Source organism: Micropterus dolomieu, linkage group LG05 (genome assembly GCF_021292245.1).
Source record: "Micropterus dolomieu isolate WLL.071019.BEF.003 ecotype Adirondacks linkage group LG05, ASM2129224v1, whole genome shotgun sequence".
Taxonomy (NCBI): domain Eukaryota; kingdom Metazoa; phylum Chordata; class Actinopteri; order Centrarchiformes; family Centrarchidae; genus Micropterus; species Micropterus dolomieu.
The window spans coordinates 8964083-8987023 of record NC_060154.1 but is presented as its reverse complement, the minus strand read 5'-3'; the positions used below and the strand labels follow the sequence as shown (position 1 = coordinate 8987023).

At 39.3% G+C, this 22941-nt stretch overlaps 1 protein-coding gene across 4 annotated transcripts in view; it reads left to right on the top strand.

Moving 5' to 3' along the window:
• anos1b (anosmin 1b) overlaps positions 1-22941 on the top strand; it is a 56392-nt gene that overhangs the window by 8753 nt on the left and 24698 nt on the right. For 2 of the 4 annotated variants that reach the window (XM_046049157.1, XM_046049158.1), the window contains 2 exons: positions 10948-10995; positions 17332-17426. In XM_046049157.1, coding sequence (XP_045905113.1) covers positions 17400-17426 — 27 coding nt within the window. In that variant the 5' untranslated portion in view covers positions 10948-10995; positions 17332-17399. The remainder of the gene's footprint in view (positions 1-10947; positions 10996-17331; positions 17427-22941) is intronic. The other 2 variants (XM_046049155.1, XM_046049154.1) reach the window with 1 other exon arrangement.

The following is a 22941-nucleotide window of genomic DNA, read 5'->3' as shown; positions in this document are numbered from 1 at the left end:
GCCTGCGTTGTTTACAACATACTGCATGCTACAACTCTTATTAGCCTTGATCCTTAAAGTTTAGTGGGATCAGTGGTGTCTGTGGTACCTAATAACTCTTACACAACCTCATTTTGCTTAATGGTATTTTATTATTTGAACTTATATATTTGCTTTAATATTCATAGGCCTTTCCCCCTAACATATTTTACAGGAGGATATTGAAGTGTGAAATTAACAGAATTGGGAATAGGAATGGGCATCTGGAATCAATCAGGTGCAGTCAATAGTCAAATAAAATAGAAGGATAGACCTTTAAATAGACCTAGAATAGACCTAGAAAATTACTTTCTCATAATATACAGACATAATGATCTCTCAGTGAATTTTTACATTTAGCAGTATGCACAAATGGCTGTGTCTACTCTCAATGATGCATGTAACCACATACATTATCAACTTTAAATTACATCATTAAACTTTATTAAAACATAGACACATCAAAAAAAGTATTCTTATTCTCTGGTCTGATTCGTGAAAAGCCACACCAGAAAGCCACCATTCATAGTTCATAGTCACTTAATTCTGTTACTCTTGTCAAGAGCTGAATTTCCTACTGGAGAAACACAGTATATAGTCATTACAATTATGTTGTTCTCATCCAAATCCTTTAATAAAAAGTGCTATTCTTTTCTTTGTAGTGTCTTGACAGAAACAGTGGCCACTCAATGCCATGTTGTGCAGTGATTTTAGATTAGGCAGATCAGCTAAGAGGTGAAGACAAGAGGAGAAAAGCACAGCGGAGCACTTGCTGCCTAAATAATGAATAAGAGTAAGCTAGCCTGAAACAGCAAGTTGTTTCCAATATTGTTTTATATCAAAAGTTTTGGACAAATGTTTTGATGTTGTGCAGAATGAAGTTGCCCTGTGTCAGTACTCAGAGGGCCAAAGGTACCCTGAAAAATGTGAAGTTACTATTTTTATAATAGTTGATAAAATTACTCATCTCAGTGAAATCACTGGCCCATATTCTGAGGCCTTTGTAGTGAGGAATGTGAGATTAACGGGGACATTAGGACGTTACCAAGTTTGAAAAGCCACTTATCGTTAACGGCTTCAGCATGTGCACACTGTGTAGTGGGTGGGAAAGCCATTAACCACAGAGTTTAGCCCCAGTGGCTCTGAGATGTGTAGAAGAAAGTGTGTGTATGTATTCGTGTGTGTGTATGTGTGGGACTGCACATGTTCATGTATAAAACAAAGGTTTGGTCTGGGTCTTGTCCATCTAGAATAGAGTCCCGGCACCTGTGCATTGGGTAATGAGGGCGGCCCCTGGATGACTCTCTAGCAGTGCAATGTACATGTGTGTGTGGTGTGTGGGGGGGTTCTGGAATAGAGGTGTGAGAAAGGGAACATTTGGTTTAAACTTTATGAAGTGGAGTGCAGTAGTCAGATGTTGAGCATCAAACAGCAGCGTTGGAAATGACTGGCAACTGACTGGGAGGTAGCAATAGGCCAGACATTTATTGGATTTCATTTTTAAAAGTGTCTTTAATTTCTTGTGTGAGTTTGTTTTCTGTCATTCTCTTAGCATTAGTTGAAATCCATGGTGTGGTTAGACTTTAGATTTTCTGACTTTACCTGCTGATATCTTCAAACAGACACACTTTCCTGTTGAAAAAATATTCCAGAATCCAGAAAGAGAAAAAAATAATCCCACTTTGTTTGGTGTATTGTACAGTAAATTTAGTGTCTTATTTATTTATTAAAATAAGTGAAGTTATTAAAATATTTCGATTCCACTTATGCTATATTAACCTGATTTGTTTGATGATTGTTTGTCAACATCTTGAAACAAATAGTTTATAGTTTATAATAGTGCAAACACGTTGAAGTAACTCACTCCAATAGTCAGAACTTTCACTCACTTTAAGAATTAATGGGTTGTTAAGACTCAATGTTGAAAGGAATGATTTCTTAAAATGAACAAATTTGCTTTCAGCAGCTAGTTTGATAATCAATTGTGTAATTTTTCAAGAAAAGATGACAACATTAGCTTTTCCAGCATCTTCAATGTGAGGATATCATCTTTTACTCTGTTTAATATCATTGTAAAATGATACGTCTCATTGGAAAGGTAAAGGTACTTTATTGTCACATACACATACATATTGTGAAATTGATTCTCTGCATTTAACCCATCCCTCAAGGGAGCAGTGGGCAGCCGCTGTGCTGCGCCCGGGGACCAAATCCATATCTATATCAGTGTCTGGTCAATGGCACTGACTGAAGAACCTAACATGTTTTTGATGGTGGGGAAACCGGAGCACTCGGAGGAAACCCACGCAGACACAGGGAGAACATGTAAACTAAACACAAAAAGGCTGGGACGACCGGGTTGGACTCTGGAAAGCTGCGACAACAATTTTTCAGCAATTTTTTACATTTTATTGACAAAACGATTAATCGTGAAATGAATATCCAAATTAATCAATATATATAAAAAAACATTTGTTTCAGGCCTAATTGAAATATTAAAGATAAAGAGCTTGGCACTGACGTCATTATTAATTAGCATGATCGTAACAAACAGGAAAGGATGATACTTATGTGCGACTTAGAACATTTTTTTCGGATATAAAAGGGCACTGAAAACTTTGTGTGTTATACCAAATTAAAAAGAGCCTCTAAACTTTGTGCAAACAAGGAAACAAGTTTCCTCTTAGCCACATCCTGGGGAACAGCATCACTCCCTGAACCTATTATAGGACAGTGTAGCAGAACACAGAGTGATTAATGGCTGGGAGAGACTGTGTGTTAGAGCATTCATTCATTTAAAGAACATAACGTTTAAAACAAAAACCCCTTTTGATAACATGTCCAGTAACTATAACATCAGTGACGGCAAATAGAGCTTTACTCATCCTACTCTGTCACCACACTCAGACACAAACACACACATGGCTTCCTCTGGCTTCATGTGGGTGAACCCTGTGTTTTTGGCTCTTTCTCTCTCAGTGTGTGCGGCTGGTGTGTAGCCACTAGAATGTGAGTCACCAGTTTTCTATTTACACCTCTCTTTCTGCTGCGTCTCTGGGTTTTCCACTACTTTCCCTTGTATGGTGTAATAGTGTAATTATAGCTCTTTGTGTGTTTGTGTGTGTGTGCACATGAGCCAATGTATGCTGGTATGTTGTCATATTCCTAAATTCCTCCTTTTGTAAGCTCCTAAAAATAAGGAAAAAACTGCAGGCTTGCCTGCAGAGCTGGGTCTTTTTGCACATACGTAGTAGATCAGATTAGACTGCATGTGCTGAACACTCACAGGTCTGTGGAGCTGATGAGCGGATGGTTAGCCTCGCACTGCCTCTCAGCAGGGCTGAGAGCCAGTGCAAGGCTGAATGATCTGCCTGTGCATTCATCTTTACGTGTGTGTGCGTATGCATGCATGTGTGTGCGTCCCAGCTGCTCTGCGGTAGGTAAGTGTAATCAGTCCAGAGGTCGGTCAGCCAACCAGTCACGCTCTGAAAAAGACCAGAGACAACGGACAGGTCAGGTTGCACAGAGACAGATGGGGAGATAAAGGCAGGTAGACAGACGTGGTCAAGCATGAAGACAGGCAGGGGAGACGGAAAGACGGGTGAGCAGGCAGGTAGACACTCACAGACAGGTGTGAAAAAGATACCAAGACAGGCAACCTGACAACTAATTCACAGGCTAAAAAGTGGACTAGCATGCAGGTAGATAGGTAAGCAGAGAGACAGGCAGAAGGGTGGGTAATGGCAGGAGACAAAGGCTTGTTTGATTCACCTCAGAAATACAGCCTCTACCTCTTTCTGTGGCTTTGTGACTGCCCTGTCATTTGATCAGTAGAACCAGGGATAGGCAGTGATAAAATTGTGATGGCGTAGGAGTGACTCTCACCTGAAACCAGGACAAGAAATTCCAAGACAGTAAATCACAGCTGGAATTGCAAAGCTTTGAGCAGGATGGCTTTGTTCTTTCAGCTACACAAAGAGACAGCTAGAAAGACTGTTTTACCACATAAAAACCGTGATGACATATTATATCTGATACTAAGCTATTAAATCCATTCTTCTTCTCATTGGCAACCAACTCTCATATTTGCACCCTGAAGATGAAGCTACCGCCAGCAGCCCGCTAACTCATCTTAGCACAAACACTGGAAACATGGGAAACAGCTAGTCTGGCTCTGGCCAGTGCTCACTAGTCAATGTGCTGTATCTCATTTCAAATCACTAAATGATTTGTTCAAAAAACAAAGATTAAAAACGACTAATCACAGGCTTACAGAAAGTTTTGTGTCTGACCATTTCTTGTTCGGGACCAGTAACTTCCTGGAGTCTCCACAGGTTTCCAGCCAACTGGTTTCCCCGTTTACAGTCTTTGTGCTAAGCTAAGTTAGCTGGCTGCTGGCGGTAGCTTCAAATATAGCATACAGATATGTAAGCTGTGTCAATCTTCTCATCTAACTCTCAGCAAGAAACCAAATAAGCATATTTCTCAATATACTGAGGTTTTCCTGTAATTTGCTGATCATTTAGAATATTTTCTTTACCCTTGGAGTTCGATCATTGCTGCTGTTGGGACTGAACCAGAACAGAAAGACAGATGCCGATAATCATTGGATGAGGCAAAAGTTCAGGACCGTATAACAACCACTTTGTTGTGACGCTCGTTGTTTACAGGATGTGGGGCACCACAAACACTAACGTTGACACACGTGCACGAAAACACAAGGACACACACGTAGACTAATTAGGTGCTTCTGTCGGGAATGTTCAGACCTCAACATGGTACTTTTTTGGAAGAACTTTATATTCTGTAGAGGTAATCATGATACATTCACCACACATACTCACACAAACAACATGCACACACAACACACACTCACACACTCTGCTGTGCTTGCTTCTGGTCATCTGGGTGTGATTAGCAGAGTTAATGCCTTGTGTTAAATAGACTTTCTACTGCACCTCACCACAAACACTGACCACCACACACACACACACACACACACACACACACACACACACACACACACACACACACACACACATCAACACACACAATATGTATACACACTCTCTCTCCCTCTCTCTGTCTCTCTCTCTCTCTCTCTCACACACACACACACGCACTCACTTTTTATCGCTGCATCTGGCAGAAGTGTGATTTATATCTTACTCTCTTTCAAACACTGAAGGGTGCGTGCAGCTGTGCGCGTGCATGTTGACAGTCCATGTTTCTGTGTGTGAATGTGTGCGTGTATGTGTGTGTTTGTTCCCTGCCTCTTCCCTGCTGTTGCGTCCAGGAATATCAGGTTGTTATTCTCCAAAAATGATTACTGTGGACTCAGCAACCATCAGAGCCATGTGGAAGTCCTTCAGTGCAAGTGTTTCTCACTCCGTGGGTCAGTTCTGTGTCTGACGAGTCTCTCATGTCTCAGACTCTGACAAATTTCACTTGTGGATCCCGGGATAGAAAGAAGTTTAAGACCCTGTATTTTTACTGTTGATATGAAATCCAGTCATGTCGAAATCCATCATTAAAACGAAATGAGATTTTTTTGTTCTAAGTCATACATCATAAACTGTGTTGAAGTGATGTTTTTAATGCATAGTATCTTGTGAGCAATAGTGTAATAGATGTTTTGGTGTATGAAAATGCACAAAAGCCTTTGGACCAGAAAGTTAGATTTTAAGATTTGGAAATAAATAAATAAATGTTTTGTAAATAAATGCATCACAGATAACTTCATCCATAACCAAAGGTATTGTGCCACAATAAATGCATTTGTAAATTTTAAAATGTTCTGCCACTATAGAAGAAAATACACATAAAAGTTCTGTTAATAAAATAACTTTAGACTAACCTCCAGCCAGACGGACAGCTCTCACCAAAATTTATTGTGTCCTGTTTCACAACTGGTATCCACCACTCTATGCCAGTCTCTGCCCTGCTCCTATTACCTAATATTTATTTCCATCTTTTACCTTCTTTTGTCTGTCTCCTTCTCTTATTTTTAACTTCCTGCCTTCCTCCCATTTCCCCTTAGTCTCCCACATCCAACTTCGTTTCTCTTCTTCCAGCCACTTTCTTCTAATTCCCCCTTTCCCTTTTTAACATGTGCAGCTGTTTTACCGCAGACAGACACCCACACTCTCTGAGACCCTACGAAACCCCGCTTTGACCACCGTTTAATAGCCATACGGCATACAGGCCCATCTAAACTGTCTTGATTGGCTCTGACAGCAAATATGTCCCATGAAATTGACTTGGGATGCCTGTGTGTACATATACCTCCATGTGTTTGTGCATTAATGTGTGTGTTGTTCAGGGGGCTGAAGAGTAGTGACAAAAATTGGGGGATGTTATGGCGAGGAAGACAGAAAGAGAAAGAGAGCGTGAAAAAGATTAACAGAGGGGATGAAGACGTGAGGCCAGCAGAGGGGAAAGCAGCTTTATATCTCCTCAGTGAAAATCTGGAGATGTTTAACTGGCCTTTGAGTGGAGCATCTACAGTATATCATCACCACCATTTTCAAGCCTTTTCCGAGTCATTTTTACAGAAGTTGGCAGTGATGTGGAGAGACTGAGAGGTATAGTGGGAGGGTACAAATGAAAGACAGAAAGACTGACAGAGTGACCAAAGGATGATTATCTGGATGAGAAGCAGCAGGAGGAGGAAGAGGAAATGTGAAGTGTGTGTGTGTGTGTGTGTGTGTGTGTATTTAATGTTTTTATATCCCGTTGGGGGCTTTTACCTGAATGCACACTAACCGATGGTGGCTAGTGTCCTCAATTTTTGTCCCCATGGGTAGAGACTGCTTTTTGAGGGTTAAAAGAAAGACAGAAGAGTAGTTGATTGAATTAGCCATCCTTCCATGGGAGGACAAACCCATCTTGATCGAGCATCTAGGTGCAGGACAGAGCAGCGCGATATTGCCAAAATCAAAAATCATAATATTTTTGACTGGATACCTTGGATACTGGAAATCAGTATTGTAATGGTATTTAGGGGAGTTTGGGAAATAATTAGGGCTGTGATGTAGATTTGATTATGATTAATGTGGATATGATTAAGATTCAAAACCATTTGGTGTCATCACTCAGCTAGAGCAGAAAGCTGATTTTGGAAAATGACCTCACTTAACTGTAATGCATCCTTTAAAACAAGGAAAATTAAATATTTAAGCTATATTGGAATATTTCAATATCCAAACTCAGTGGTAACCAAACTTAACATACATGTTTAAGTTGTATTTTGGGTAGTTTTTATTTTTATATATATATATATATATATATATAAAAATAAAAAACACTTAACCCCTAGTTGCGACCTCTGACATGTATAGCAATTGTAAGTCGCTTTGGACAAAAACGTCAGCTAAATGAATAAATGTAATATATATATATATATATAATTTTGCTCTACTAGCATTCATACAGGGACACATTTTTCTCGACTTACAGCAACCTGAAAAGACCAGATTGCAATGCAGCTTGACACTCTCTCACACATACAGTACACTCATTATTGGTCTCTCACCCTAAATATAAAACCCGACCAGTACAGGTACATTCATTTGGCAATGTTAGAAAGACTTTCTGGTAAATGCAGTAAATTATATCACACCATCACTAAAAACTAATTTTAATGATAATCACAAACTGATGCTGTGAACGACGATCTGAGAGTGGAATTTACTTCACAGCTTCACCCAAGGGTGCCAATTCTGCAGCTTTAATGCAACTTTAAGGTACCTTGTGGAGTGACTGGATTTGTTTGTCTGCACATGCACACACACATTCCAGCCAATATTTTCACATTCACCCACTTATCGACTTCTGGTGGTTATGTGCCACAAAAAACAGCAATGCCCCAATAAAGGTAGAGAAGAAAACATGGATGTTAACAGTTTGAAATGTTAAAACAGTGGATGTTTTATGAGGAAGAAAATGCATTCAGCATGTTTTTTAGACAAGGATACACACAATGCTTTTTAGTAACACAGATTGTAAACAGAAATTTTGTTTGTTTACAAGAAAACCTTCATATGTACCTTAATTTGTATGATGGCGATTATTTTTCAAATCAAATGAAGCATGTGACATGAATACATGTAAAAGTATTTGTTTTCTTTTCAAACCTGATTCTGTCCTGGACATGTGGCCCATGTCCAGATCACAAGAAATTTTTGAATGTCAAAGTTTGTCTTTGGATAAACAACCAGTGAATAACGAATGTTAAATTGAAAATGGTGAAAATGCAGAGGGAGAGTAGTGTCTGTTTAACGTTTCAAGCATAGATTAATAAGGTTTGTCACAACTGTATTATCTTACAGATAGAGTGGAAGGAAAGTGTGTTTCTGCCTCTCAGCTGTATCAGCTGCTTAGAAATGTTTTAATGTTTGAGAGAGTTAAGAACCTCCTCCATTTGAGTGGGTTACACTGCTACTATGAGACTGTCTTCATGGCAACTTGGGCATTTATGGTGTTTTCAGTAGCACCTGGGCGGTGTCACATTTGCGTAATCAGAAACCATATGATACCATGACACCTGTTCCTCTGTTTCTCCTCTCATCTATTTTTCTTTCCATCCGTCCTTCCCCACAGTCTTGTTACTAATCTAGTCATCAGAGATTTAACGATTACTTTAATGCTCTACTACTTTCTTCATCGCTCTCCCATCTATCTCTGTATGATGATGAGCAGTTGCCCCAGTGTTATCCCTTCTAACAACTAGGACAGATTACAGTTAAACAAAGTGTGGACCCCATCAATACTCATTTAGTCTTAAAGGCATACTAGCATGGGCAAGAAATACACTTTTATTTCTCTCAAAATTATGTCCAACAATCATTTCAAAGACAGAATTTCTGTTTCAGCATTGTCAACTCTGAGAAAATTAGATGTGGCCTTTGTTGAGAACTGGATCCTGATTTTGGTTTTACTCCTCGTGTCTGCTCTCTGAAAACTAACCAACTCTTCACTGCTGCTGGACAAATGAAGCAATAGTAAGCAGCTGAAGCGATGGACGTGGACAGGGGTGAGAGTATGAGAGGAATGAGGCGAACAAAATTTGTGGAGAACTTGGAGCTCTAACCGTTTTCACACATATGCTCAAAGGCTAGTCCCTGCAGAAAGCAGGCGTGACTGATGGTTTGTCGGTTTTGGAAGTTTGAAAAAATTTTGAGAGGCAGCCCTCTCCGTCTTACAGCCAGAACGAGGCTTTTAACTCCAACCAGCACAAAGTATGTCACGGCCTTAATCTTGCACTTCAGTAAAAATCCTTGGCTGTTCTAGTGACAGTAAATTCTTTTAGCTGCTATATGTAGCATCTCTACATGGCTTAAAAGGGAAATAAGTCTTCATCTATTTTACCAAAGTAGTCAATCTGCAACTGTTTTGAATGTTAAGAGTGAACAAGTGAATTCTGCAAAAGCTGTAAAAGCTCTTAATCCCTAATCTCTAACCTTTAACCTCTGCACTGTTACCCCAACTCTAACCCCATAACCCTCATTATACCAGAAGCTTAAAGGCTACTTTAAAGAGGAGAAGCCCTGAAAAGTGTGTGTGTGTGTGTGTGTGTGCGTGCGTGCGTGCGTGTGTGTGTCTGTGGAAAGAGATGAGCTTGGCTAAATACAGCACACTCAGGAGAGGGTTTAGGAGTCGTTAAGAGGGCTTATCCCACACACACACACACATTAGAGGTTCATATTCTCCCTGTAGGCACACACACCTGACAACAGACAGATACACACATGCACACAGACCAGTAATAGTTGTTTTGATGTTAGATGATGGTATCATGATTGTGCTGATGATGATAAAGCATTTCAGCAGCAGTTTTGCCACACTGACTGACTACCTTACCAATGAAGAAAAAACAGGGGTTTCAGTCTGCACAGCCTCGAAAAACCTTCTAAAAACTGCTGAAAAAATAAAATAGAAACTTAATTAGTCAAAGGTACTATAGGGGCTCGGAAAAGGGCTGCAGGGGTTTTTTATGAAGCAAGCAGTAACATTCACATTGTGAAACAACAGGGTTTATGGAAAGTGTTGCTGAAATGATTACTTCATTAATAAGATAATAAATCTTAAGCGATATTCTGTCATTTATTTTTTATTTAGCTAAAGCACTAAGCATAATTTACTGCCATGCTTTGTTTACATTTTTTGCTTTATGGTGCAGTCCGTTTACCTCGGAAGTTGGAGGTCAGAGCTGGGAATGACATCACACCCGAATTGACGGCGTTCTGATACAACAACAGATTAAGAATGTGTAAAAATTTCACAATGATGTAATAAGGACCAAAAATACTTCATGTAGCTCAGGTAACAACTTCTTTGTGTTACAGGTAAAATCTCAGAACACCTTCTCTGTGTGGCCTTGTGTGGTCATTACCAAGTACGGATGAGTAGTTTCTTTTAAGGAGTTTAAGATTTGAAAATTGAAAGAGACTTTAAGACTAGGGGTTGGTTCTGTATCTGTATTTCTGTCCCTGTGGTCATGAGATGACGTTTCCCTCTGTCACAGTGGTTAATGCAGCCATGTTTACTGGTGGTCTTGACTCACTTAACAGTAACTGTACATTCACACACTTAGCATTAACTGTACACACACACACACACACACACACACACACAAACATAAACATGCATCACACCAAGTGACGTGGTCTCAGCAACCACAAACACAGTGCATTAGGTCATCTTGCACCCCGAGGATAAATATGTAAATAAGAGAAAGGTTGAGTGTGTGTCTCTCCGTATGTCATGTTGACCTTTTATTAACAATATTTTGCTTTCTGACTTCTTGTATATTAGACAGCATGAATGGGTCAAATGTGGGCAGAATGCGTCAAATACAGGATTTGTCTGTGAATGATTTATTTGTCTCTCTGAGTTTGTTTTAACCCTCATCCTCTCTGTCTCTTCCAGAGTGACCAAGTTCTGGTTTGGTGTGAAAACCACAGACGCTGTGCGCAGGTAAATACACACATACCTACAAACTTGTACTTCTATACTTCTAAAGAAATTATACTGACAGGCATTCAATTCCCTGAAAGACACAAACATCAATCACTTTGTGCTTATCCCCAACCCTCCCCCTAACCTTAACCAGTCATAACCCTAATGCTAACCCTAAAATCAAGTCCTCTGTGCAGGTCTTCAGCTTTTGGTAACAGGAACTCTGGCTTGGTGGTGCGGTCCATTGAACACAATTGGCTGTGTTTCTGGGTGATAAGCCTGTGAGGGTTTTTGTCCTATGCACTAGCAAATTCTACTGGTTAGTTATTGTGGAACTGGGGCTGATAGCATGAACCTTCTCCATGTTACACCTTAATAGTGAAGCACATTGCTGGCAGGTAAAAAAAGCGGCTGCAGCACTACCCAAAATAACAGTAGAGTTTAGCAGTAACAAGGGCTGCAGTGCACACAGGATTGGGCATTTTAAATCCCCCCAAAAAACAAGGTAACTATAAAATAAGTTGTTGATATTTTGTGTAGTGTTGTTGTACTCGAGACCACGTTTTGATGGTCTTTGTCTCGTCTCGGACTTTATACTCGGTCTTGTCTTGGTCTCGGACATTGAGGACTCTGGATTTTATTTCAAGACCAGTCAAGACCATAACTTTGGGAATCTCAATAAATTGCTCTTGCATTGTTTGATTTATTTGTTAACATCATAACTTTGATTGGATGTAAAACGTATTGCTTCAAATGCAACCAATAACCCTAATTAAAAATGTGTTGTTACCATTAACAACTGTCACCCACCCCCGCAATGTTAAGCATGGAAAAGGAGTGTTGAATAAAGATGCTTATGTTGATTTCAGCTCTTAGTGTTTGTATGTGGGTAATTTAATGGGAATGTGGATCTTTCAGATCAATTTGAGAAGTACCTATGATCTCATTCTACATTTTATTGTGTGTCATGTAACGTGGGGAACTGGTCTTGGTCTTGACTCGATCTTGCCCTCCCTCGGTCTTGGTCTCGACTTAGTCTCAGCACCTAAAAGTCTTTGTCTTGTCTTGGTCTCGATAAACTCTGGACTTGGTCTTGACTTGGTCTCAGTTTGGGCGGTCTTGACTACAACACTACTTTTGTGGTCTGCATATGATCAAATAGATCCCATGAAGAACGGGAAATGTACTTCTCCCTGAGTCAGTGATTTAAAAAAAAACCTTTACAAAACTACAGCACACAAAACAAGAAATTCCTGGAGTCAAAAACGGCAATGAAATCAAAACATCCGCACACTTATCACATTTGCACCAGATTTATTATCTAAGTTTGGCCAAAAGCTTAGATGATAAATTTAGTTTAAATCTGGCAATCTCTGTTAATTAAACAGAACACAGGCATGGCTTTTTTGGGGGCATCAGTGATATATCAGGGCCAGGGAAAATATGTGTTTCTGAAGGGCTGGCACATAAAACTGTATGACAGGATACCTCAAACTAATTTCTGTTTAACCGTTTAAATCAGTGTGTAAGGTATATTAAAATACAATTAATCGTTTGTGCTCCATTACCAGCTATATGTCATTGGTGTAATGGTCCAAATCACAGGTTAAACGGACATCAACGAATGAAAAATGTTTCAGATTCATCAACCTAATCTGAGGACATGATGAATCTGAAACATCAACAGTACAGTGCAAAGCGTAGTGTCACTCTTCATCTCTTCCTCGAAAGGCACAGAGACAGAGAGTCCTTCTCTTGCTTTCCCTGTGTATGGGATCTTTACACCCACTGCACGGCTCCTGTAATAGCAAAGGTTGTGTTTTATTTAAAATAACGTCCTCTCTTATATTGCCATTATCCATCCACCCTGGAGCAAAAATTATCCCCTGTTTATTCACTTAACACTGCCTGCCAGGAGGTTTCAATGTGTGTGTGTGTGCGTCCTAATTCATTGTTTAATTCAAGAGGAGTTTCCATGCTGTGTATTTTTAGCTGACAGTCGGTCCACTCTGCAACAGCTTGTTACAGCTTTCTGGACATTTCTGTGGGTGTTTTAGACCGGTGGTCATTGGGTGGACAAGACAGAAACTGGGTCTCCGTATTTTGCTGCAAATTATCATGTTTTAAATCATAAAGGTAAAAAGAGGAAATACTACTTTCAGGAAAATATCTTCCATGTTGTCAAAATTAGAAAAACAGAGAGCAAAAGCTAATTCTGATCACTAAACAATGTATGTGAGATCAGAAATTATTTTACTGGCTAAATAATGATACTGTGTAATGAGCAGTCAAAAGAGTGTCTGTAAAATATTAGTCCACCATGACCTTTTCCTTACTGACCTTAACTTGCTCACTATTAATGACTTCTTGAAAGATCCTGTCTGGTTTCTTATTGATGTGTTTTAGGAACTCTCCCTTCAGGTTTAGACCTATTTAAAAGCTTCATCCCGCTCAAAGCACACCTGAATCATATTTTACTTCTTGCAACATTTCCAAGCTTTGCTACAAATTCACATGACAGTCGGATAAAGGGAATGCGAGAAACAGGCGAGAGAGTGGGAGCTTTTTTACTGCGTAGCGTGTATATCAGCAGTGTGTGTATGTTGAGGTCGGCTGGGGTTAATGTCAACAACAGCCAAGAGCATGCCCCCCCCAAAACTCCCAGCAACAGGCCGTTGCAGGGGAAACCACACTGAGCGAAACATCAGACTTCAACTTTCAGCTCTAACTAAACTCCCGTCACCATCTCAAACAGAAACATAACACACACAGCTACTTTAACCTCAAACTTATTTCTATGCTTTTTTCTTCCTTCTTTCCCTCATTTGTTTCTATTCTGATGTTCAGACTTTAACAAAGAAACAGTGAGAATGAGAATGGGAAATATTTTCTAGTTTAATGCCATGTCTAAACTTTATTATCCTGGCTTTGTGTCTTGCTGTTTCACATGTGTAAATACCGGTGTGGCACTATGCTGGTACCGACGGCCTACAACAGTCTCTGAAACTGGCCAGTGTGGGCTGACTCTGTGTAAACCACAATTTTCCTCTCAGACAGCCTGATACTGCACAGACGAGCACAGTGTCTCTTCTTGCTTGTTTGAATTGCAAAGTTATTAATTCTTACTGCTTTACAGTCTGTTGAAAGTGGCTACAGCCCAATTTGTAAAAGTCACCGCGGCAGGCCAACAAAAATAAATTAGAACAGAAAAGCACATATCCCAGTCCTCAGCCATAATTGCAAAGATTAATCAAAATAATGAATTATATGACAGAGGAAGTCCAACACTGTTTAATGCTCCCAAGGTGTGTATATTTGTTAACAGGATATGCAGGGCTTTCTATGTTTTGTTTTTTTTTATTGATTATGCACCTTGGGAGCATTATACAATGAGCAAAGTCCACTTTGTTATTGTTTCATTAGGTCAGCAGATATTCCAAGGTTTCTTTTCTACTCTATTGTATAAATTTTGCATTTGTTCTAGTAACATATTTGATATAAGAATATAAAACACAGATCCCATAAGTTATAATACACTACAGAGAGACAGACTAGGATATTGTTTTTAGTCATGCTACTCGTTAGGATGGCAATGTCACTTGGTTGGTTCACCACTTTGTTCCACACTGAAATATCTCAGTACCTACTAAATGGATGCCTCAGGTCAAGTCAGTCAAGTCAAATCTTTATAAACATACCCAACATCAGCATACTGACATCGTCATTGTGAACATGTTAGTGTAATGACATTATGACATTGGCATTTAGCTCGAAGCACTGCTTCTGACTATGTTTTGAACGGATGGCGGCGGTGCAGGGCGGGCGGCAGAGTGTTGGGGGAAGAGGATTACGGTAGTAATCTTTACTCATTACCATTGACGGCATGTTGCCCTGCACGATTGCTCTAAAAGTTGCTCTGTGTATCATCAGCTTTGCTTTTAGAAATATGAACAGAAGCTCTCAAATATTAAATGTCAAATCTTAATAATAAAAATTAATAATTAAAAAAATAAAAAATAATAAATTTGACTGTGTAAAATGCAGTCTAAAGCTGGCAAATTGTTTTTATTTAAATTGAATAGTGAATATATATCTGACCAGACATTCAATGCCAGCTTTCAGTACTTGACAGTTTTATTAATATGTACTCTCGACACCGTTAGTCAGGACCAAGACATTGTTATGGTGCAATACCCAGTCCTGGTCTGGACCATTTTCTCTGCAGAGAGAAAAAGAGAACAAGAGTCAGAGGGGAGGAAGTAGTGAGTCCTCTGGTCCTTAGCTGTTGATCTGTTCAAGAAAAAACACTCCTCTACACAGTTTGATGTTTAGATTTCTTTCTATGGGGAGCTACATTTTTCTTATATTTATCAACCAAATTTGAGGGCTATTAGTAAGGCAAATCTAACAAAACGTGACTTGGTCTCAACCTGCATTCTACTGCAGGGTCTCATAAATCCTTTTGGCAGTGTAACATACTCAGTCGCTTTGGATAAAAATGTCAGCTAAATGAAATGTAAATAACTTTTGACAGAGATTTTTACAGAATCATTTGGGTAGTGGTTCTCACTGGTTTCTCTTAACTCCTTGTTTGGTCCTTACCCAGACTTGGAGCAGTACTGAATTAGGATGTTCTCACTGAGTTTTAACATGTGTAATACATAGTCAGTCTATCTGCTCACAGTCACACACCCACACACACAAAACAGTGCACTGTGAAACTAAAGGATAAATTTAATTTCCCATGTCATCTATTTCACTTAGGAAGCTGGAAGCTTACAGTGATGCATTGTTTCACAGGGAAATGACACAATACACAAGTATGTTGTATAACATTGCATTTTGTTTTTTTTTATAATGTAATGTCTTTCTTCAGTCTCAGAAGCATTTTTTAAAAAACAAAAACAAACAAAAACAAACAAAAACTTGAAAATGTAAAGGGGAAAGTAAAGTGCATCTTAAGGACACTTAAACTGATGATACACAGAGCAACTTTTAGAGCAATCGTGCAAGGCAACGTTGTCGTCAGTGGTAATAGATAAAGATTACTACCGTAATCCCCTTCCCCCACCACTCCACTACCTGCCCCGCACCGCCACTATCTGTTCAAAACATAGTCGGACTTGCCCCTAGCAAGATTGCCCAGCAACATTGCTCAAAAAGTTGCCCCGTGTATCATGAGCTTTATGGTTCAAATACTAGTCTTACAACCTGTACGGTACTGTGCAGATGTTTAGGCAGGTGTGGAAAAATGCTATAAAGTAAGAATGCTTTCAAAAATAGACATGTTATAGATGTAGATAGATTTTATTTGTCAATTAACAAAATACAAAGTGAACGAAGAGAAGAAAAATTTTAATCAAATCAGTATTTGGTATGACCACCCTTTGCCTTTAATATAGCATCAATTCTTCTAGGTACACCTGCACATAGTTTTTGAAGGAACTTGGCAGGTAGGTTGGCCCAAACATCTTGGAGAGCTACCAACAGTTCTCATGTGGATTTAGGCAGCCTCAGTTGCTTCTCTATCTTCATGTAATCCCAGACAGACATCGATGATGTTGAGATCAGGGCTCCATCACTACCAGAACTCCTTGTTCTTAATGATTTTTGCTGTATGTTTGGGGTCGTTCTCATGCTGCAGAATCTATTTGGGGCCAATCAGATGCATTTCTGATGGTACTGCATGATGAATAAGCATTTGACTCGAGCCTTTCAGTGAACAAACTGCCTTCCACAGCCAAATATTTCTGATTTTGACTCATCAGTCAAGAGTACTTGCCATTTGTCTGCACCCTATTTCCTGTTTGTCTGTGCACAGTTGAGTTGTTTGGCCTTGTTTCCGTGTTAAAGGTATGGCTTTATGGCATCAAGTCTTCCATGAAAGTCACATGCCATGGTGTAAGAATTTTGACAGCAAACTATCTTCAAAAACCTCACCTTTTTTTCTGACTTTAGCTGTTCCTCACCCAGTTATATTCCTCTTACACAGCTGTTTCTGAAAAAACAACTACATATTGGATTGTTGATCATTAGCTGTTAACTGTTTGTTAAAATTGTTTAATCATACACTTGACAATATGCCTACAAAATCCTTCCTTGAAGTTTCTTCAAAAACTATGTGAAAGTAGGCTATACCCAGAAGAATTGATGCTGTTTGAAGGCAAATGGTTGTCACACTAAATATTGATTTGATTTAGATTTTTCTTCTGTTCACTTTGTATTTTGTTAATTAATAAATATAATCTATTTAGATGTCTATTTTTGAAAGTATTCTTACTTAACAGCATTTTCCCCACACCTTCTAACATTTTTCACAGTACTGTATATACCATATGAAGTCTTCTATTGTAGGACATTCTCATAGGAGATCAGTGGACTGCATTTTACAGTACAAATAGGATAGGATAGGAGAAAGAGGGATGAAAGAAATGAGACACCAGATAAAGGTAAGCACTGTCTCATCAACTTTGGTGCTTTATCTGTTCCTTTGTTACATCAGGATCTCTCTTTTGAAGACACACACACACCAGGCAGATGTTGCACACATGGTTTTTATCACATCATCAGTGAACTCTCTCTCATGGAAACACACATGGGAGTACACTAAAACTGAACTACAGCCCTCACTCAATTCCTCCATCTGTCCATCTCCTCCTTCTTTTATCTCTTTCCTTCTCAAGCACACATACACGCAGAGTAGACATAGTAATGTGTACCAGGTGTGTGCATCAGCGGGATGTCCACTAACAAACAAGTCTAATACAGAACAAAGGAGCAGAGATATCAAGTTACTTTTAACCTTCCTCTTATCATCCTTCCTTCCTCATTCATTCCTCACAATTTGCTCATAGGAGGTTCAAATTACTTGTAATACTAGTTGGAATTGGTCTGTAGCTGTGGCCCAGGAGGTGCGTTGTCCACTAATTGCAGAGTTGGCGCTTCGATCTCTGTTTTCTCCTGTCCAAGTGTTGAAATGTCCTTGAGCAAGACACTTACCAATGCAGCTGAATGAGAGATAAAATGTAAATTGCTTGGTCCTTTCAGTGACACCATTTACCATTTCCTCCTTTTCTTGGTAGATTTTACATGATACTGTAAGTAAGAACTCTATGAAGCTACTGAATAATAACTACCCTTCCTTCAGGTCAACCACCTAAACTGACCCTATCACCATTCAGACTAATATGCCATGTAAAAAGCAGTTTGAATGTCTTATGAATGCAACTTATTAGAGGCTATTTGCTTCCTGCATAGAGACCACAGGAATAATTCTTCTTTATCCCCATTCCCTACTCCACTCTGTAAATATCTGTATGAAAATAGTTTCATAATTTTTTTTGAGAAAACTCTTCACCTATCAATTTTCCATCACAACATAAGGACATTTGGGCTAAGCAGAGTAGCTCAAATGTCCTTATGCTGTAGCCACATACTTCGGATTCTCCTGGTGGTTCCTAAAGCAATTCGTTGCCAGGTGTGATATGTATACTCTCTATTGTCTTCTTGGTTTCCCTTGGGGTTTCCTCCCAGTTGCACATGCTTAATATATAACCTCGGGAGATCTCCAGGTGGCATGTCTAAGTTTGAGGCCAGAAAAGCTGTAAAGAATAGTTCTTTCACCTGCTAGTATCCACAATCACATTCTTTCGATCTCCACCCATAGTTCATGAACGTAGATGAGGGTTGGAACATATATCAACAGGTAAATTGAAAGCTTTGTCTTCAGGTGCTACTAAGAGTACCATGGCCGCAGACTGCTGACTCTCACCTCAATTACTTCTCACTCAGCTGCAAATCAAGTGTTGGTTTAAAATGAAATCATAGTGCTATAATGAAAAGGTAGGAGGAAATGATAGAAGAAAAATATCTTGGAAAGAGTTTCAACAAGCAGGAATTCATCTCTGTGTGGCAGTCTGAAGCCCCCTTTTCACTCTCCATTTGGACAACCCAGTACAACAGCTGCAAACAACAGCTTGCTATCCTGTGAATTCTTACATATAAAATTATTCTTTTTTTTTGCTTTTCCCACAGCCATTTCTGTTCCCTCTGCTCTTCAAACTTGATATGATGTCTGGTTGAGAGATGTTACATATTTTTGCCTTCTATCTAGTTAATGAGCCAGCTAATACTATAACATTACTGCATTTTCAACAGTAAACCTCATGTAGGTGAAGATTTGACCACTACTGCCACCAACAAATGTATTTCTATATTGTCCATACTTCATTCCTTTCTCCATCCAGAAAATAATCACTCTAGCAATTTTTCAGTAGCTTTATTTTAGACAGAGAGAAAGCACAGAAAGAAATTTATTAGGAGATACACAAAGAGAGAAAGCTCTGGCAGGATTTTGTCTGAGGCCGTTGTGGGCACATGTGGTTTGAGAGGTGAAGAAGTTAACCACTGCACAATCTCAAAGCATTTGTCTTTTTGACTGTCCTCCCGATCTCTTTTTCCTTTCCTCTGTTCTCTTTCCTCCAGCCTTCCCTCTCTTCCCACAGCTGCCGACATAAGTTAGCTCTGGTTGTTGTACATGTTATTTCAAAGGTCTGGCAAAAGTCTAACATGCTTTTCAGAGGGATCTCTGGAATTTGTTCCGCTACTTTTCACTCAAGTACCACAAAGCCTGAAGTGTGTGTATCTGTGTAAGTGTGTATACTATGTCACATTACCCCTGTTTTAGCTTCATTACACTGGCTCCCAGTATGTTTTAGAATTGACTTTAAAATTTTATTGATCACATTTAAAACTCTTCATGGCCTCTCGTCTTGTTATATTTCTGACCTTTTAGTCCCATACGCACCAGCACGTACCTTGAGATCCTCGGGCAGAGGTCTGTTGTCTGTTCCAGAGTCTCGACTGAAAACTAAAGGGGACAGAGCGTTTGCTGTCAGGGCCCCGAGGCTCTGGAACAGCCTGCCCGAGGAAATCAGGTCGGCTGAGTCAGTGAACTCTTTTAAGTCCCTTCTTAAAACATACTTTTATAGGAGAGCCTTTCCCGATCTTATTTGACTTTATTTTATCCCTTTTATTTTATTGTATTTAACTAATTTTATATTTATCTTAAACGTGTATTTTAGTCTTTTCAATGTGTTCTTGCTTTTATCTTTTTTTATTGTTTTTGTATTATTGTCTTTTGGGTATTATTGTCTCTACACTTGTTAAAGAACTTTGTAACTTGTTTTTGAAAAATGCTTTACAAATAAAGATTATTAGGGGTCCAAGCCCGAGTGGGCTGGGGACCCGCAAATGCAAGGCATCGCAGTTCCCAGTACAGCGAAGCGGCTGGGAACCCTATTGTTTTTGTTCTCGTTTTCATAATTTTTTTTATTCTTCCATGCATAAAACTGCGGCCTAGACGGTAACTGCTAGGGACGTGAAACTCCTAGGGTAGGTCCAGTTCACTGCACGTAACTCAGGCGCAAAAATCCACACACTTCTACCACTAGGGGGCGCTGTAACACATTCTTTTGTTGTTTTGCCCCAGAACTCCTGCATACAAAGGCACATATCAAAAACCTTATATCCACGCGTTCGGGGGATCAAGCTGAATCTAATGGTATAGGCCACGCCCATTTCGCTACATCGTGATAACTGAAAAACCTATTTTAATTAACTCCTCTGAAGCCGCAAGTCCGATCAATACCAAACTTGGCACGGATAATCTCTGGATCAAGCTGATGGAAGTTTGTAGAGGAAATTGAAATCCAACTAAAATTGTAGGCAAACAAATGTTTGCGAAAAACGCTAAAAACAGGAAGTCATGTCATATCATAGGTTGGGAATGGCCGATCAACACCAAACTTCAGGACCTTATGTGCCATGCCCCCCTGAGGGGCTGTGCAAAAGTTGGTGCAGTTAGCCGCTAGTTGGCGCTATTCAAAAAAAAGCCTATTGACTTACATGCATTTTATATCTCCATAACCACAAGTCCGATTGACACCAAATTTGGGTCAATTGTTCCCCATGGGGCCCTGATAACACCTTGGTGCACCTAACAATTTGGTGCACTTTGGCCAAAAGGTGGCGCTATAATCGAAGCTCAAATACCCCATTCATTTCAATAGGATTTTCAACCAAAGGACATTTTGCAGGATAACTACGGCTCACTACATTGCACATTCATAAACCTTATGTCTACGTCTTTGGGGGATGCTGTCGATTCCGATGGTATAGGACACGCCTCTGTGCGATGACGTTTTCATTTCGCTAAATTGCGAAAACTGGAAAACCTATTTTAATTAACTCCTCCAAAGCCGCAAGTCCGATCGACACGAAACTTAGCACAGACCATCTCTGGACCAAGCCGAACAAAGTTTGTAGAGGGAATTTTGATCCGACAAAAAATTTCCCTTTTAGAAGCTAACAAATATTTGCAAAAACGCTAAAAACAGCAAGTATAACATATCTCAGGCTTGGAAAGGCCGATCAACACAAAACTTGAGGGCCTTATGTAGCATGCCCCCCTGAGGGGCTGTGCAAAATTTTGTACAGTTAGCCCCTAGTTGGCGCTATTGAAAAAAAATCCCATTGACTTACATGCATTTTATATCCCCATAACCGCAAGTCTGATTGACACCAATTTGGGTCAATTCTTCCCCATGGGCCTCTGATGACACCTGAAAAATTTGATTCAATTCGGATTCTAGGTGGTGCTATAACCGAAGCTGAAAGGCCGTGGAAAATCTCATTGAAGTGAATAGGATTTCCAACCATGACACATTTTGCCTCGGTTTGGAATGGCCGATCAAGACCAAACTTGGGGACCTTATGCGTCACGACAGCGGGGCACCCGGACCGACTCGCTCCCTCCGCGGACCCAGGGGGGTGGCTTGCCCCGTAAGGTTTGGACCCCGCTTAGAACTCGCTTAGAACTGCTTGCAGTTCTAGTTGTTGTTATTATTATTATTATTATCATTATTATACATATACTAAGCATATTCAATGTATAAATCAAGCGTGTTTGTGCCCACTAAATTGTTCTGTAGAATCTCATTTAGCATATAAGTGCAGTTGCGTGTAATAGTCTAGACTATAAAAAGTTGCTTACTGTGAACAGAATAGGTTGTAATTTCATTATTGTTGAAGAAATAAAGTAATTGCTATTTTGTAGATTTTTTTAGTTTTTAGTTAATTTTTATCAGTCATTATTTAATGTTCATCTTTTTTAGTGCTCTTTCCTTCTATTGTACATACAGTACTACTACATTAAATGCAGAAGTATTTAAACTACTGAATGTAGCCCTGTAATATCATTAAATCATCACTTGTAAATACATTTTGAGGAGAAGAGGTGAAACCATCAAGGTATACATGAAAAAAACTAAATGTATATTCAACTTAAGATTCAATAGGAATCTTAAGATTTGAACAGTAGTTAGGAACATGTCTACAGTATACTAAACAGATTTCAGTCACAATATTGGTGAGAAATTCGTCAAGGCCTTGGCAAGGCCTATTACTTTTGCCTTTCTTTGTGGCTTTCTTCCTTTCTCACTACATTTTAAATCTCAGGTCAGTATGTGACATCAGTGGGTCTGTATCAACCACTGAACTGCATGTCACATTGTGGGGCCACCAGGTCAGATTTCACAGGAAATCTGCTGGTTTGCTAGAAAACATGGAGATGATGCTGTTCCTTACCTCACAGAGCTTTCAGGTTCTCATGATAGTGGAAGAAATCTGATGCAGAATCACTTTCAAGTATTTTTTTGTATTTAAGAAGGTAAATAAGAGGCTATTTCACAGAGGAAACTCCTTAATTGTAATTATAACCAACAAGGTGTATTTCAAATTAGATAACTTCACGAGATACTTTGTAATACGACGCAGGGTACCCTGAGACTGATATATATATGTATGTATATATGTGTATATATTTGTGTGTGTATATATATATATATATATATATATATATATATATATATATATATATATATATATATATATATATAATAGGTA